The sequence below is a fragment of the Thamnophis sirtalis genome, unplaced genomic scaffold (assembly GCF_051295495.1).
Source record: "Thamnophis sirtalis isolate CommonGarterSnake01/CBP01778 unplaced genomic scaffold, rThaSir2_p1.2 scaffold_2, whole genome shotgun sequence".
NCBI lineage: Eukaryota > Metazoa > Chordata > Lepidosauria > Squamata > Natricidae > Thamnophis > Thamnophis sirtalis.
Window position 1 is genome coordinate 156,138,702 of NW_028261382.1, and position 18,057 is coordinate 156,156,758.

At 36.4% G+C, this 18,057-nt stretch overlaps 1 protein-coding gene across 4 annotated transcripts in view; it reads left to right on the forward strand.

Annotated features, from left to right (window-relative positions):
• Positions 1-18,057, forward strand: part of LDLRAD4 (low density lipoprotein receptor class A domain containing 4) — a 302,586-nt gene that overhangs the window by 267,583 nt on the left and 16,946 nt on the right. The window contains exons 1-2 of one of the 4 annotated variants that reach the window (XM_014052517.2): positions 11,604-11,754; positions 16,083-16,237. In XM_014052517.2, the coding sequence (XP_013907992.2) occupies positions 16,133-16,237 (105 nt within the window). In that variant the 5' untranslated portion in view covers positions 11,604-11,754; positions 16,083-16,132. Of the gene's footprint in view, positions 1-11,603; positions 11,755-12,284; positions 12,437-12,655; positions 12,810-16,082; positions 16,238-18,057 lie in introns of those variants that run through there. The other 3 variants (XM_014052516.2, XM_014052519.2, XM_087707312.1) reach the window with 3 other exon arrangements.

Genomic DNA, 18,057 nt, shown 5'->3' on the forward strand with positions numbered 1-18,057 from the left:
ACACTAATAATCAGGATATACTGGAAATGTTTGCTGTTTTCTATTAAACTTGATAATCCACTGGTAGATTTGTTTAGTCTTTTTAGCAAAAGTGGACAAAGGATTGAAATTGTGAGGGTCTTAGTGTTCCCTAGACAGTTTTTGTTGAAGAGCAAGAGTGCTATTGTTGAATGTAGTTTTTTTTAAAACACTGTGCTCTGTTTAGCCTATGCCAATTGCTGAAACTAAGAACTTAAAACTTTTTTTCTTGAAGATTTATTAAGCTTGGCACAAAATCCTTCTTCTTACTAAGAATTAGGAGCTTGCCAAGTTTAAATTCTTTTAACTTTAGTCATGTGATTAGAAGAGATTGTTCCAAACAGGAGATGGAATTTTTATTCTCCCAGTAAGTGAAACCAGTGGAAAATGTTTCTCATAAAGCCTCCAGAAATATTTTACATAGAAGCCAGGTTTGGGAAAGTATACTCTTAAATGTTATGAGTGGTAAGAATAGGTTATTAATGAGGTCTGATTCCCACCTTATCAAGTTGTTATTTCAGAAGACTGCTGGACTCAATATTGCTCATTAAGCAGGCCCCAAAAGATCCAGAGCAACATTAGAAGACAGAATTTGTCATACCAAAGAGCCAGCTATAAAACCAAAACCAAACCAGCTATCCAGTTTTAATAAACATATGCTTTCAATTCCCATCATATTTGATGGGGGTTCGAACAGGATTATATTTTTGCTTTTGAAACACAAAATGGCAGTGGTGTTGTAGCTTCTCTGGGGCCTCCTCTTTTAAAACACAGATGTAGCTTGCCATCCACTATAAGTGGCAACAAGATCTGGTCATTAGTAGGTTACAGTCCAATTGCCTCTTGAAAAAGAACCTTTGGGATAACCATGACTTGGATGGTTGAAAATCTCCATAGACATCTAGTAGATTATTTCTTTACCATGGCTATTTAAATATCCACAATTCACATTCTTCCTGCAAGCTGTTAATATGACATATTCTTGTTTCAATCCTCTTTGCCAATAGTCCTTAACTTACAACCATTCATCTAGCAACATTAGACATGATTCACTTAACAACGATCTTGCTGAACAACAGAAATTCTGGTCCCAGTTGTGGTTGTAAGTTGAGGATTTACCTGTATTACTGATCCAGTTTATGCTTATTTCTATGTCTAGGTTTTCACTCATTGCAGATTTTTTTTCTTCCTGGAGCAACTTACTTGTTTCTATCCTGTTATATTTAATTTTAATTTTATACTGTATATATATTCTAGTAATTAGGTTATTTCTATTTCATACATCAAAAATAATTCAATTTTTCCCAGTCTGTACATAAAGATGTAGGGTATTAACCAGGGTTGGGTTCCGGCAGGTACTACTGCCGGTTCACTCTTGTGCGTGCTGTGCATGCACGCTTCTTGTATGCGTGCTGTGTGTGTGCACTTCATGCATGTGCTTGCATGCACAATGTGATTAAATTTGTTCTGTGCATGCACAGAACCCAAAAATAAGATGGTGGCACCTATGGCTTCGCCGGGATAACCAGTTTGGGGTTGTGGCAGGCCTGAGTCGCTGACAGTTCCAGTGATCCATGCCACCAAGCCAGTACCGGTTCAGCCGAACCAGTCTGAAGTGGTAGGAACCCACCACGGGTATTAACAACCTGTCTGATGTCACTGGAATTTGAAAAAATATTCTGTTAAATGAGTAGCGTGTTTATTGCTTCTTGTACTCATATTTTTGCTGAGATTTCAAGGTTGCATATATGACAATATTTCATAACAATCATACGAAGTAGCTTGGGATGAGGAATAGTATAAGAAACACAAAGTTACCCGCTGTCAGCATTGACTTCATTTAGTAATCAGGAAAGAAACCACTGGACTCCATTTGAATTGAAATCAAGTGTACTTTTACTAATTATAAATGAACAGTTGCAAAGCAAAGCTGAGTCTGATTAATTAGGCGCGAAAGCGGATAATATCAAGTACAATTCAATCCCCTCCCCTTGGCACCCCTGTGCATAGTCCAATTATAATGCACCCAATTGTCAAGTGGGAGATAACTTCAAAAGGTGTCATCAGGATGGAATGCCGGACAGTTAGCCTTGGCAGGAAACTCCCTTCTTCCACATGCGCAGTAAGGTGGTCAAATCAGCGACTAGAAACTTCCTCCAGCACATAATGATTCCCCTCCTAGATACCATGCCCCCCCTCCCCGTTTCAATGACAGCCGAAGCAGCAGCAAAGCAGAGGCTGACACCCGCCATGAAAATTTGGGGAGCCCTGATTTAAGTCTAAAATCACTATAGTACTGGGCTGTGTAAAGAAAATAATGCTATAAATAAATAAACTTTATTTCAATTACTCTAAACTGGCAAGACTGTTTAATATTTGACTAATATTTATGCATGCCATATTTAATTACTTACATTCATAATTTTAATACTTTGAAGCTTTTTTTAACAGCAGTGGAACTGGCACAAAAATGTTTGTCTCTCTCAGCCAGACACACTATGAAACCCAAAGTAAGATTATGAAGTATTGCGCAGACAGACATATGGCATTCTTGCTTCTCCTTTGTGGTTGGAATCAACACTCAGGGGTGGCTCAGAGCTGTCTGCAATAACTGTGCATACTTTCTGCCTCTGAGTGAGTCAGGAAGCGTCTGTTGTTGTGTGGTTTTAGCTGGCTCACAATACCATGAAATGTCTAGTTTCTAACTGTGGCAAAGTTCAGCAAAGTTTTAAAAACAGCAGGTGTTTTCCACTTTCCTACCAAGGCAAGGTAGCTTCAATAGAAGGTGGTTCAAAATGGGTGAGTCAACTTGGTTTTAAAAAAACCAGTAATAAAAACCCTAAAAGCCCCTTTAACCCTGTCTTTAGAAGCAATGTTGACATAGTTAATATACTGAGTCTAGACAGAAGGATCCTTCTAAAATGCTTCCAATATCTCAGTGGTTGCCACAAAGAAGAGGGAATCAAACTATTCTCCAAGGCACTTGAGGGTAGAACAAGAAGCAATGGGTGGAACTAATCAAGGAGAGAAGCAACTTAAAACTGAGGAGAAATTTCCTGACAGTTTGAACAATTAATCAGTGGAACAGCTTGCCTCCAGAAATTGTGAATGCCCCAACACTGGAAGTATTTAAGAAGTTGTTGGATAGCCATTTGTCTGAAACAGTACAGGGTTTCCTGCCTAGGTTGGACTAGAAGACCTCCAAAGTCCTTTCCAACTCTGCTATTGTATTATTATTGTACTTGCTTGTTGTAGTAAATGGACTTGGCAAATTGCTGCTATCCAAACAACTTCTAATTTAATAAATTTCACTTGTAGGAAAACTGATAGCATTATTATCTAATGCAAATATTTTTGTATTTAAATATGCAGTTATATAGATGTAAAAGGCACATGTGCTGCCAAGACCTGTCTTGGCCTTTTCTGAATCCTGTTTAAAGTTAAATTAGGTTTTTTTTTTTTAAAGAGATAATACTGGAATAGAGAACATTAACATTAGTCATTTTATCATGAGCAATGATAGGTATTAGCATCAAGTGAATAATATTTGAGGAAAATTGCAAAATCTGATGTTTGAAACTTGCAATGTCATTATGATATTTCTATTTAGGACAAGACATCTTAGAAGCCCATACTATCTACAGTTCCTTAGTACTCTACATCCTGTTTCTCTTTCACCATCTATGCCAGATGACTTGCTAACAAATCAATTTAGGCAAGTGAATATTTTACCTATTATGAGCTACACTGTAGCCCCAAAGGGACTAATTGTAAAAGAAAAGTGAATACTCCTTTTGTAAGTAAAAGGCTGTTAATGGTTTGTTTAGTGACATATATTTCAACAACATGGCTTTTAGTTTTTATGTCAAGAAATAATAAAATGCTTGTATTTCAGAGATGCTGGAATGGTGGCACCCCTGCTAATTCTGTCTTTGTTATTCACTTTTAGCTGTGATATCTCTATGGAATGATAATAAATGAGGTGCTGTCTCAGATTTTTAATGCAGATCGTTAATGCATTTTTTTTGTTACTGCTTGAATGGAAAGAAACGAATAAGGCTGAAGTCTTTTGGTAATTAATGGAAGAAAATCCTAAGCACTGTCACTACTTCTTAAATAGGAATAGAGGATTCATGCTTGATATTCAGTCATGATCAACTGTGCTGTACATCAAATAAATAATCACAAAAATGCTTGCATAAAACACATTGCCAACATCTTGAAATGCTTCTTTATGAAGTCTAGTTTTTACTTAAATTGTAAAGTCTGTGTGCTGAATATGCAGATAAACATTGCTGCTGGGTTTGTATGAATTAATGTTTTTCTGTAAATTAAATGACAGCACAGTGAAAACTTTGTCAGATTGAGTAATATTATTAGAGACCTTCAAAGTTGCTGCACAGGCAACCACATGATCCGTATACAGATATCATCAGGAAAATCTGAAAGATAGAAGCATCATTTTGATAAGTCTCAGCAGCCCTTAAGAATTCCAATGAAGTTTTGCAGAACTAATTATAACCACAGTGTTTTATAAAAATTGTCACCCTGGGAGAGTGTGAGTTATAATTCTCCTTTAAGCATAAAAACCTGGATGGGTGACTTTGGCCAGTCACTTTCTCTCAGTCCGGGGTCACCTCTCAGGGCTGCTGTTTTGGAACAAAATAAAAGCAGGACCATTATTAAATTGTACAAAATGAAGGTGGGATATAGATCTATTTTCATCTGTGATGCATATAGTAAAATTTGTAGGTTGGAATTTTTTTTCCTCCTTGTTCTTTGCGTTATGGAATAGTTCAGAGTATTCCCTCACTTATATTTTAATGTGCTATAGTCAGACATAGGCTTAATACTACAGAAGAACTGGCTGTAGATCAAAGAGCTATTATACAGCACACCTGGCTGTTCAGTTCCTCTTTCTTAAGGCATGCTCCTCCACAAGTTGACACACATCCATACTCCAGATGAATCCACATCACAGAAATATAAAAAAAAGGAGTGCTATGTACTAAAGGCACCTGCTCAATTAACAGTTTTATTTCCAGTCTTTTTTGTTGACTGGCTTGGCATGTGTAGTTTTTCCTGTTACTTCATGAGGAAGTCTGGCGTAGCCAAAGATATTAGCTCATCTCACCAAGTAGCCATAATGCAAAGATATCTGATTCCTGTAAAAGGAGGAAATTGTTTGGGCCATTCTGGTTAAGGGTTATAAAGAAATCAAAAGGATGACTGAATTAGTCAGTAATTGAATTGAAAGAAAGTAACTCTAAACTAATGTTGAACATTACAGTTGCCTACACAGAATTTTTATTCTTACCCAATCTGCCATTTAGGGATTATCTCACATGAAAAAAACCTGAATCAATTATCCCAAGTCAGGCTACATATTCTTTTTTTTCTCTATTATGCTGTATTAATCTGAAGTTAAAAAAAAATGCCTTACTCATAGTTTAATCTGTTTATTATATTTCTGTCACACCCTTCCTCCAAGGAAATCAAAAACATGAGGAGAGGTGATTGCTGGTGTGAGTGAGAAACAATTACTGTACAGATCAACATGTTTCAGGCTTTAGGTCCTATATAAAAGGCAGCATAATTAACTTTGCAAAAGTCATTTATTTAAAACTAGCTGATAATGGCCATTGCCCGGATATTCATTTATCCTAATGCATACATTTGTCCTCAAAAATAAGCCCGGACCAAATGTAATTCTAATGTTGGATTTTCGCCCTTACCAGAGGGAACACCTTTGCGGAGTACTGTGAAGCCATTACCATGGCAACTCCACTGAACTGTACAATAGAAACCATTTTACGGCAGTACGGTAGAAGCCATTTTAAAGCATAACACGCTTTAACTTAACAGGACACCCACCCCGAGGGGTCTGAGAGGTGCATTACCCCCACAGTATTTGTTTTCAGAGAGCAAATCGGTATAAATGTATTATTTTGTATTACAGAAATGAAGTATGAAACTATAACAAAGTTTAAAACCTAATACATTTTCTATTATTTATATATCCATGGAATTGTCTTCATCTCATTACATCAGTCCTTTTTATCTAATCAGGCAGGGAAGGCATGTTGAGGACCCCTTCAGCTAAAGAATTCTGACTGGAAGGGTCCAGGAAAAGAGCCTTCTCTGCCCTTGTCTCCACCCTGGAGGTGAGGGGACCCTCCACTCTCCTGGTCTTCTGGAAAGGTATAAATACTCTTGCTCATAGAAACATGAAGCCATTAGCTGGTTAGCACCTCTCTCTACTTTTTAAATCAACTTTCAATCTGATTGTTAATTCATCCTTGCCTTTTAAATTTTATATACTGTTTTTATTGTTTAATATTTTATCTGTCAAGAATCTATCTATCAGAGAGATGAGCCGTTTTAAAATTTGATCAATAAATAAAATAAAAGTTTTGTTTAAAGAAATAAGGTGATATTCTATAGGAAACATTTGTAAAGCATGATTCCCTGAAGATGCCAGCTTTAATCTTATTTGTCACTTAACAATAACTTTCTAATCTTGATGGAAAAAATCTGTTTGGAGGGTGAAGTATGTGTTTCTCACAAAATATTCTAGATAAATCTTGCTTATCAGAAATGTCACTTTCTTTGAATAATACAATATTACCGATTCCTCATCTTGTATTGCTTACATAAATCTAAACTTGGTTTCAGTTGTTTTAACTTTAATGCTTCAAGGGTACTTTGGATTTTTTATTTTTGTATTTATGTTCTTTTCATATCTGTGAGGGAAGGAAAAGAAAAATAAATCAAAAGGAGGAAAAAAAGGATCTTGTTTATTTATTCTCTGTTAGAATGAAATCCTGACTTTAGTCATAAATTGAAGATTGAAAAGTTAATACTTCCCCAAATCAACCTTGAAATAGTAGGCCAGCTTGACTCTAATAATTGCATCCATGCAGTTTTTCTTGGTTATATTATGGAAATGCTGTTTGCCACCATCTTCTTCTGATAACTTGTTTTTTACTTCCTATCCATCCCGTAGCCTAAGAATTTCCCATCCAAGGATTAACCAGTCTTTGTACGTTTCTGAAATCAACCAAATCCACTATCATAGGTAAAAGACAGATTGCTAAATTAATCACAAAAGGCAAAAAGGCACTCTGATCCATGACTTTAGGTTAATGGTACCTCTTCATTTCATCTCTTGTGAATTAAGTTTCAGGATCCATTTTATGTTTTAAAAATAGACCTCTTTCATTCCTCCCTTAGTTTGTTCCACAGCCTAGATTAGAATTTAAGATCTGATACTGCTTTTTCTAGGAAACACTCTTCTAAGAAATAGTGTTTGACATTGTGCAATTTTTGATCTATTCTTTCACTGATACTGTGTTTCTCCATGAAGAATGTAGGTTTCTCTTTATGAAACGATGTATTATCAAAGGGCACACATTTATTGTTGACTCTGATATGAAGTTTCCTTTTTTCTGTTAAATTGGTAGTTTTAACTTATGAGGGTATAGAGCAGGGGTGTCAAACACGAGTCCCAAGGACCACACTCGGCCCATGGGGTGCTTAGATCTGGCCCGCAGGGCCGCCATGGAAACAGCAAAGGACCAACCCGCAGTGCCTCGGCAGTGAAAATGGGGCTCGAGAAGGCCGCAGGCAGCCCTCCCAAGCTCCATTTTTGCTGGCAGAAGATTGCAGGAGGCCATTGCAGCCAAAAACGGAGCTTGGGAGCCCATTTTCACCACAGGTGCCCCTGACACATGATGTTCAGCTGGCCATGCCCTCCCTGGTCACACCCACCCTCCCCCTGAGGTCAAACACAACCCTGATGCGGCCCTCAATGAAATCAAGTTTGATACCGCTGGTATAGAGGAATGTTTCAAAAAATAATTCACATATTGAGATAACAGCTTCAAAATGGAATTTTTCCCTAGTTATGATGTAAATGCCATTTATTATCTTGGGGAACACAGAGAACACTGACAAATTAACACTAGATTTATAGAACAAGGCTTTTCCACAAGAAAATATATTCTGTGTAGTCTTGTTTCAAAAGTACTGAAATCTGTTTTTTGTATTTGGAGAGTTGGATGTTTTGGCATGTTATCTAGGGAGATAGTTGTGTGGCAATTATCTGATAGATGTGCAGCAACTTTTCCTCATAAATCTAAAAATGTTTTAGTTAGAAAGAATTCAAGCTAGTGCCTTAGGAAAATCATGCTTTGTAACAAGTATTTTTGTACTCTTTCTTCAGTACATGTAGGCCTCAACGTATTACCACAATTGAGCCCAAAATTTATGTTGCTATGTGAGACATTTGTTAAGTGAGCTTTGCCCCATTTTATGACGTTTCTTGCCACAGTTGTTAAATGAATCATTGCAGTTGTTAAGTTAGTAACATGGTTGTTAAGTGAATCTGACTTCACCATTGACTTTGCTTGTCAGATTGTGAAAGTTGAACACGATCCCAGAATACTGCAAACATCGTAAATATGAACTAGTTGCCAAGCATCTGAATTTTTGATCACATGACCATTTTGAAATGATTGTGTGAAAAATGGGTATAAGTCACTTTTTTCAGAGCCATTGTAACTTTGAAATCACTAAACAAACTGTTGTAAGTTGAAGACTACTTGTACCTTTATTTAGATTCTAAAGAGAAAAATATTAATGGTGGGGAGGCAATAGTGAATAGAAAATGTGTAACTGTGTTGTAGCTTTAGGCCCATGTCAGAAATCTAAAATATGCTCAGTATGTTTTCACAATTCTAATAGCATATTTAGATGTAAACTGTTTGTACTTCTTTATTTTAAACAAATGTTTTATATATATATTGCCTTTGGTAAAGAACTTCGTATCTGTAATCTTTGAGATTATACACTAACACTTCTCAGATAGATTGCTTCTCCATCTGTCTTTGACTGTTTTTGTCCACTCTCTTGGGTTGGTTGTTACAAGGACATAGGCTGCCATATATAACCTTCCAAGGAAATCAGGCTGACATGTGTTGTATAGGTTTTCTTTTTTCAAAGTAATTTATATATATATATATATATATATATATATATATATATATATATATATATATATATATATATATATATATATATATATATATATATATATATATATATATATATACACAAATTACTTTGAAAAAAGAAAACCTGTACAACACACACACACACACACACACACACACATATATATATCAACATTATTGTGAATTTTGAAAATAGATACAGAGTGTATGTATATTATTCTCATTTGCAAAGTTAGAACTTTCAGTATATATTTACAAATTAAATTTTACTAATTCTGACAGATAATAAGTAGAACTTCTTTTTCATTTCTGTACTTATAAATGAAGTAAATTGTTCTAAAAGGGAAGGCCATCTGTGGATAAAATAGGATTTTAAAACTTGATCTTCCGTGTCCATGTGGATACATCTCAATCTTAATCTTAAAATAGCTTTTGAAAGGGTGGGGTTCATTCTTTCTGCAAAGCATAATGGTCTCAGCCAGATGAAGCATTTCATGGAAGTATATAGCCTGTGGGTGGATCCATGTGGATGGTGTGGATCAAGCACAGCTGTGTTTATCTATGAAATAAGATTTTAAGTCAAGCCCTTGGAAAGATTATTTTTTTAAAAAAATATGCTAGTTTTTAAAGTAGTTATTAATAATATCATTTTTTTAAAAGAAGCTTTAATGCTGAGTTAATAAAAATGCCTAAACACGACTTTCATTTTAAATCCTTCTTCCAAACTTATTTCTTCTGGCTTCTGTTTCTAATCTTCAAGCTGTTGCCATCTGTTTACTTGCTCACACCTAATCACATTAAAACTAAAATATTATTTGAAATGATAAAAAGAGGAACAGTCACATTTCTTTCGTTTCTTTTTAAAATGTTTCCTCCTCTTCTTCATTTTATCTAGCCCTGAAATCAACTGTAATGTGTTTGCAAGACTCGAGACATTCCTTAGCACCTGACTAGGCCTCTTACATTAAAACATAAATTTTGAAAAGTAAAAAGTATTTGTATAACCTCATGTGACTTCCATTTCCCCTGGCCATAAGAGAAAAGATAAGACACTGGTAGATTGAGTTCAGTTTCCCTACAGCTGCCAAAACTTTTTTTCATGTGGTATCTATAGAATTTAAAGACCAGTAGATGGAAATTAATGCCCAGCATGATCAACTGGAAAGCAGGAGAAATTTGTATATAGTAGGGGTGTGTGTGTGTGTGTGTGTGTGTGTGTGTGTGAGAGAGAGAGAGAGAGAGAGAGAGAGGAGGGGGGCAGACAGACAGAGGGACACAGGCGTTCTTTCAGAGCTCACCTTGCCTTTGATGCATGGATGGCTATGGGACATGTCCCAGTGTGGCTGGAGTCACACATCACTTTATCTTCATATCTCAGACCCCTTCCTGCCATAGGATAATCCCTTGGTAGTTCCTGATGACACTACTTAAATCTAGTCTATAGGGGTTTGGCCCCTTATAATGTATGCTAGTTTTCTGATTAACCATAATATAACAAGGAAAAAATGAAATGATTTCAATAACGCTACTGCCTGTTTGAATGCTTGAGAAGTCTGTGATTCGGAAATTCTTTCTATTCAATACTCTCCACCTCCCCCCAACTTGATAGAGATCAATCTCACAAAGCTAAATAAATAAACAACAGTATGTTTTTAAAAAGATGGATGTGGTACTGTAGTAGTCTGTTACAAATCTCTCAGACCTTCATGTAGGATAATTTTTCCACTTTTCCTCTTTTGTAAAAGACAGCATGTTGTTTTAATTCCACCTGTGCTTATTCAAAACTATTCTTTTTGACTTTGTGGAAGAAAAACCATTAGTCTATGGTGCCAAACCCTATACTATACTTTCTGGAGGCCTAAAAAACAGGGACCATTATATAGCTATGCTTGGCACAAATTATGTTAGATTATACTAAGAAAAATGACAGCTGTGTGTCTTGATTAGGTGTTTGAATCCAAATCATTTTTATCTGCTGTTTAACGGAATTTAAATGAGGCTGTGCACAGAGATCCACTTTTAATGGCTTAGGGCTCTCATCACATGCGAGTCCATGATCTAGAGAGGACTATATATAATTACATACAGAAGTCGTGATTATTTGTTCCAAACTGGAGAGTGGAATTGGTAGGTCGCAGATTCATACATTTTATTTATTTTGTCAAACATGTATAAGATAACAGATATAATTTTTATTCGTATGTATGTGTGTGTGTGCGTGTGTGTGTATGTATGTATGTATAATATTTTATTCACAATTCCACGGAAACAAGCTTGCGTCTATTATACCCCCCACCCTTTTTTTAAAAAAAGGCGGAAAGGCAAAAAGATTGCCTCAAAGCTCGGCAGGCAGCCAAACTATCCTTTTAATCTCCCAAAGCGCTTCGTACAAATACCGGCCGGCCGACGGGACGGAAGGCTGCCGCGATCTTTCCCTTAGCAAGCGAAGAGCAGCTGCTGAGTGAACGCCGGGCTTCAGCCGCGCGCCGCCCAGCCGCCGGCGGGGGACACGTGCGAGCATTTCCCAATCGCCAGAGAGCGGGGAGGGAGCCCCGCCAAGGCTCTTCCTAGAGCGGCTCCTGCCATCCCCGAGCTGCCCGGGGGCTCGCAGTGACGCACGTCACGTCGGAGCAGACAGGCGGAAGGTAAAAGAGCGGCTGGCGAAGTCTCCGCTGGGCTTTGGCCGAAAGCAGCAAGCGAGGCGGTTGCGGGCGGGAAATTGGTAAGAGCGGCGTCGCCCTCGCTTCACTTTCCCCTCACTCCTTATTCAACTCCCCCCCCCCCATCTTCCTTAGTGAACAGTAACAGTTGGAAAGGACCTTGGAGGTCATCTAGTCCAACCCACTGCTCACGCAGAAGACCTGTACTAGGGATTTGAACTGCCGACCTTTCTGATCGAAAGGTCTCCAGCCTTTAAAAAACCCACCTGAACGGGGCTCTTGTCGCCCGGGTGGCTCTTAATTCGGGGACCGCGCGGTTTATTCCCCGGCGAGATCGGCCCGCGTTGCCTTGACTTTAGCCCCGCGGTCGGTAGCTTTTAGGGCGGTCGAGAGGCGTCTCGAGGGCTCCGCCTCCGTCCGGGAAGCATGAAAGGCCCCCGAGAAGAAGCATCTCTTCCTCTCCGCCTTCCTTTCCTGCCATCCCCGGCTCCTCGTTCGGGCCCCTGATTCTCCTCCGGGTCAGCGACTCTCGGAAGCCCTACACGGCCGAGTAGCGTCTAAGGCGCGGAGGACGAGAGACGCCGCTGCCTAGTAGGCGAGCGAAGGCTTGAAGTCCGAAGCGATGCTCCTCTGCTCGCCGCAGGGCTCCCGCTCGAGCGGAGAAGCGCCCGAGGATGCCCGCCGAGGAGCTTAACGCTACCACTTTGAAAGATGCTCGGTTGAAAGACCTGCTTTTTCACAGAGGTATTTCTAACAACCCCGCTCTTTCCTCGCCTGGCCCCCGCTTTGAAATCTCTTCTGAAAGTCTGCTTTTAATTGTCCTGGTGCCTCGGTGCTTCCTTTCGTCCGGTAATCATGTCTCTCTGTAGTTCTGGGCATAGGTCTGGGGCAACGGCAGGGAACACCCCCCCCCCACCTGGGCCCCTAATTCAGAAATGGGCAATGTGGCCTCTCTCCTTATGCTCTGGACTTACTTAACTGGGCATTAAAGCCAGACTGTATGGCCGTCGGCAAGGAACCCAGGGGAAAGGTTTCCCAGACTGTCTGGAGGAAAGGATGAATCGCTTTAGTCGTCCCTGTTTACAATAAGGGCAGCTGAAAACAAATAATTTATTAAGTAAGTAAATAAATTATAACAATAAATAATAACAACATATATTTTAAGATAGTAGGCAGCAACCCACATCAACCATTAGCACCAGTCAATGGCATTTGTGACACATTTTTTAATATTCAGTTGACTGAGTTGCATAAACGAATAAATAAATTATTATCTCTTTTATTAATGAATAAAAGAGATAATAATAATAACAACAATAATAATAACAATGGTATTTGTGATGCATTTTTGAATGCTCAGTTGACTGAGTTTCATGTTTAATGAATAAAGTATATAATAACTATTTCCCCTTTAATGCATGCTGATAGGTGAGAATGCCTATGTATATCAAGGATTTATATTTATTATAGACCAATGAGCAGTGCAAAAATGTATTAGAGTAACATCAAAACTGAAATCTAGAAGAATTATCTTGATTTGTACCTTTGGCTTTTCGTTTATTTACTTTTTTATTTTCAGCTTCACTTTTTCTGTTTTCCCAAAGGCCACCAGATATTTTAGCAAATCTTTGCAAATATGTGTCTTTTCTAACATAGTTGCTTTAATGAAGAATTATGCAGGATCAGTAAGTTTTTACACTTAAGCTGATGCCCTCTAATGTTTCCTAGCTGAATGGATCATTGTGAGTTTGATAAAAGAAAAGGAAAGAAAGGACCAAAGCATCTCTTTATAATTTGTAAAATAGAATTTGTAAAACCAATTATTTTGTAACCCAAATTTCCTGGCTAGAGATTCTCTTCCTCCCCTTCTTGCACTTGCAATTAAATAAGTTTTTGTGTATCATGGTAATGTTCAGACAAAAAGAGGAAATGCTTTCTTGTAAAAAGAAGAAATGCTCTATTGTAAAAATATTCAGAGGTCTTGATTTAGTTTAGAAAGCTACACTTTTGGCAGATGCAGAAGTAATGGTATTCCATCTATCACTGTATTTCTAGGAAAGCTAAATTAACTACATTAAAGTTACTCATGTCTGTTTCACAATAATGCAGCTGGCTCAACTGTTGAGTTATGAGCCTTTAAATTATTTAATATTCGGAAAGCCTTTAGTTCAGAGATAGTACCTTTTAAAACTGAAACTTGTCTTCTAGCAGAGAGAGGGCTTACATGATACAGAATCAAAGAGAACATTTTGTACTTTCCTGTCACTAATTAAAAATATAAGGGCCTGAAGAAAAAATAAAATGTTCAGTTCCATACAAAGTTCTTGAGCAAAGCAATAGAGATCTGTAAGTGGCTGGAGTAAAATTGTATCTAGCTAATACAGATTATTGTGAGAAAGTATCTTGTATAGCAGAAGAGGATAAATGATTAATATATTTTTCTTCAAACTATACATAAAGTTGCTTTAAGCGTGTAAATAATTTACAATATAGAAATATGATCTCCTGCACTGTGTTGTCTATTCAAGAAATGTGAGTTAGAACATGTGCCCTTATTGAAAATGTTGATAGGTTTAACATTTTCAACATTTCAGTGTTAACCCATTTATACTTTTCTCTATTGATAGAGAGGATGTTGACCAATACTCTTTTTAAAGGTGTTACTTCTTATTCTTTCCCAAATTATTAGAAACAATTCTGAATGAAAAAATACTTCACTCTGTTTTACATTTACTAACCCCAACTTATAAGAAAAGAAATGCAGATACACTCTTCTCTGTACTTTTTAATAATTATTTTTTTAGAATTAATTGGAATGTTTTGCATTTAAATTAGACATTCCTCTTGAGAAAATGACAATATTTATGAATTACAGAATTTATTGCAAGAGATGATAATATTTCACATGTTAACAAAATTGTGCATTTTTCCTTTAATTTACCATTTGATTAACCATTTTTGTTACATTATTGTTATCTTGGCAATGGTCAAAGATATTTTTTGGTTGAAAAATGGCAGAATTCTAGTATATGTAGGCAAACAAAGGCTTGAATTTTGAAAAGTTCTGACACATATGAACAAGTATATTATCAGTCATTGATGTGCTTTTTTCTGTTAATTTTAACAGCTAAAGGTGTGATTCTTCAAGATTAATGATGCGACTGGTTTGTCCCAAAGTGCCATAATTTTAATTGATGCTGTAATTGAATCCAAGGCGTGTAAAGCAATTATGTCTTCCAAAAGGAAAACATTTATAATGCCCAGGGGCATTTTTTAAAAAAATCTTAGTCTTTTTTAGGGACATTATGACTTTGAAAAACCACAGTGACTTTCTAGGTTAATTTATCATCACTGTGATTTCACTGAAATAACAAAACAAAACCAATCAAGCAAAGGCAATCCTTGATCATTTGGGTTGTTATTGCCTTTAATAAGAGCATTGCACATTAAGGATTTGTTTTTCTTAAACCAAATCCTTCTAGTTATTAATCTCCCACTATAAAATGATAGCAGAAATACCTGGTTGCACGTATGAGTAAAATAGCAATAATAATAGAATATTAGAATGGTTGTCTTCTGTTATCTGTTCTTTTTAATTACTAATATTACATACTAATATTGTAATACTTAGCATATTTTTACATAGCCAGAGAGAATCCTTAGAACTACTTGTAGAAACATTTGCATGAAGATTGTGTTTGTTTGCTTTATAGAATATTTTTAAAAGGTACAATTTAACAAAACAGCATGAGAGTATATCAGTTTTGGCCACTTTTGCTATCTCCTTACATAGCATGAGGTATATGATTTGTCGCAATAATAAATAGTATTTTAATATCTGTCTCTTTCTTTCTGCCTTGAAGGATATGTTTTTACAGTCCTATTATTACCTTACTTGAGTATACTTACCATATACTTTCTAAATGCAATAAGAATTGTAGATGTAGATGTTACAATAATTATCCCATTACAGTTAAGCTTTTTATCTTTTATTATGTGCTTGATCTATGTCTGTTTCATTAATTACTGTGTGAGCTAAACTTGATGAAATCATTTCTAAAAGAAGGCCTGATTACATTGAATTGTAAGATGTGTACTATTATAGATCAAAACTCAAAGCATGGTGGAAACTGACTTTTGAAGAGGGGCAAATCTCAATGCTGAAGACATAAACAATTCATCTCTGCTATTTCAGTGCTATTTAGTACTTAACTATCCATAAACAATTATTTTTCTTCTGCATCTTGGGAATATTTTCATTACTGTGCAGAATATATATTTTTCTTTGGCACATTGTACAATTTATATGTATTTGAAAATTTATTGGGGTTTTGTTAAATGCTGTTTCTTGTTCTGGCTTTAAATGATATCTTTTTTCTTTTCCTTACAGCGGAACTAGAGTTTATTCAGATTATCATCATCATAGTGGTGATAACTGTTATGATAGTAGTGATCATCTGCTTGCTGAATCATTATAAGGGGTCAACAAGGTCCTTCATCAGTTGTCAGAGCCAAAGCAGGAGGCAAGAGGACTCTTTACAACCAGTGAGTTTAAATTTTTACATATCATTTTCCTCAGGTACAGGAAGCAATGCTTTTGTATCAGTTTTCTTAATCTTCTTCACTTGGCACACTCCATATGTATTGGGACTTCAGCTCTTGCTTGAATTTCTATCCTCAGTACAATTTGGGGACACCTGGTGGCAAGAGTTAATTTTCTTGCTTGTCAGCTGTTCAGGGCTAAGGAAAGGAAATAATAGCAATAGTCTCTGATGAATCTCCATATTATTTAATAAAGTTGGTTTTCACTTTATGCTAATTGATATATCAAAATATGTTGTTATTTGGGAGGTAGGTTTCGTTCCTGGAACTGATGACTAGACTGAAACATGGACAGTATTTATACATTAGTAATGCTTTGAAGGTAAAGATGAAATCAGCAATACTGATTTCATCTTTACCTCATACTTCATGGTTGTATTGATCCTGTTTCCTTGACAGCTATATATGGAAAGGGTTTTGCCAATGCCTTACATGTACTTTTTAACTTTACAGTTTAGCTTACAGCTCTGGCCTGTACTAACTAGATTAGACTGTATTTAACTTTCCAAGATTATCAAAGATCGATTAATACTTTTGCTGTCTTTGAAATCAATCAATGTGTACAGTTTTTAAAAAGGGTTTGTTTGCAATATCATTCTTAGACCCAAAAGACTTGGGACAGGCATTCTGAGATTCCTCTATAGGTGAACTAATTAATTGGAGAGAAAAGCAAGTTTTATCCATAATTGAGGCTTTATTTTTTAATCTCAATCCCAAATAAGAATTTGTCTTCTGTGAATAGAGGCTGTGTGCCTAATGAACAAAGAAATATGTTAACTGTTGCTAAAAACAAAAATGGAAATGACACTATATAGGAAATAGAAGAAACGTTGCCTTTTTGTTTTACTGACCTGCTTTGTTGTTTTTTTAAACAAAGCAGATGTTTTTTAAAAACAAAGCAGAAGTAGATAAAACAAAAAGGCAAAAATACATTGTTTTGACTGCTCTTTCAATTAATTAAGAAACTCTTGCAAAGGTTAGAGAAAGGCTAGTTTATTCCCCTCTGGAAAACATCTTGATGCAGGAAAAATAGGTTTGAGCAGACATAATTGTTTCCTTAAAAAACAAATCTTTAAAAATTAAGGACAATCTGCTTTCATTTTAATGATTGTGTGTGGTTTCATGTGCTGTGTGTGTGTTTATTTTAGGCCATTGCAGCAATCTAGTTTCAGAGGGGAAAATAATAATTGGGACACAGATGGCTCCTAGTGCCTGACAGCTAGACCTTAAAGAACCTGCATCTTTTCCTGGGCTTGCAGAGAAGAAAATGACATGTTTAGTTTAGGGGGGTCACCATGCACACTTCCAAAAATCTGTTTCCTTTTTAATTTTTGCATAGGCCTTTTAATCTTATTGATTAAATTATATACTTCCCAGAGTCCATCTTTAAGTTAAATGGGCAGTTAAGAAATAAAAAATAAATAACTAAGTGAGTAAGTAAATAAATGAATAATTAATGGCAGTGCAGATTGTATTATTTAATTTAGAAAATTTGGCAGGTGAATAATGCTTAAGGCTACTGCAAACTTTTCAGCTATGGAAAACTTAAATGTAAACCTTTTTTTATTTTTTAATGGATTCATATTTGAAATAAAAGCATTCCCTTAGATTCAGCTAGGGCATGACATTGATTTCCTGACAGTTAGAACAATTAATCAGTGGAATAGCTTGCCTCCAGAAGTTGTGAATGTCCCAACACTGGAAGTCTTTAAGAAGATGTTGGATAGCCATTTGTCTGAAACGGTATAGGGTTTCCTGCCTAG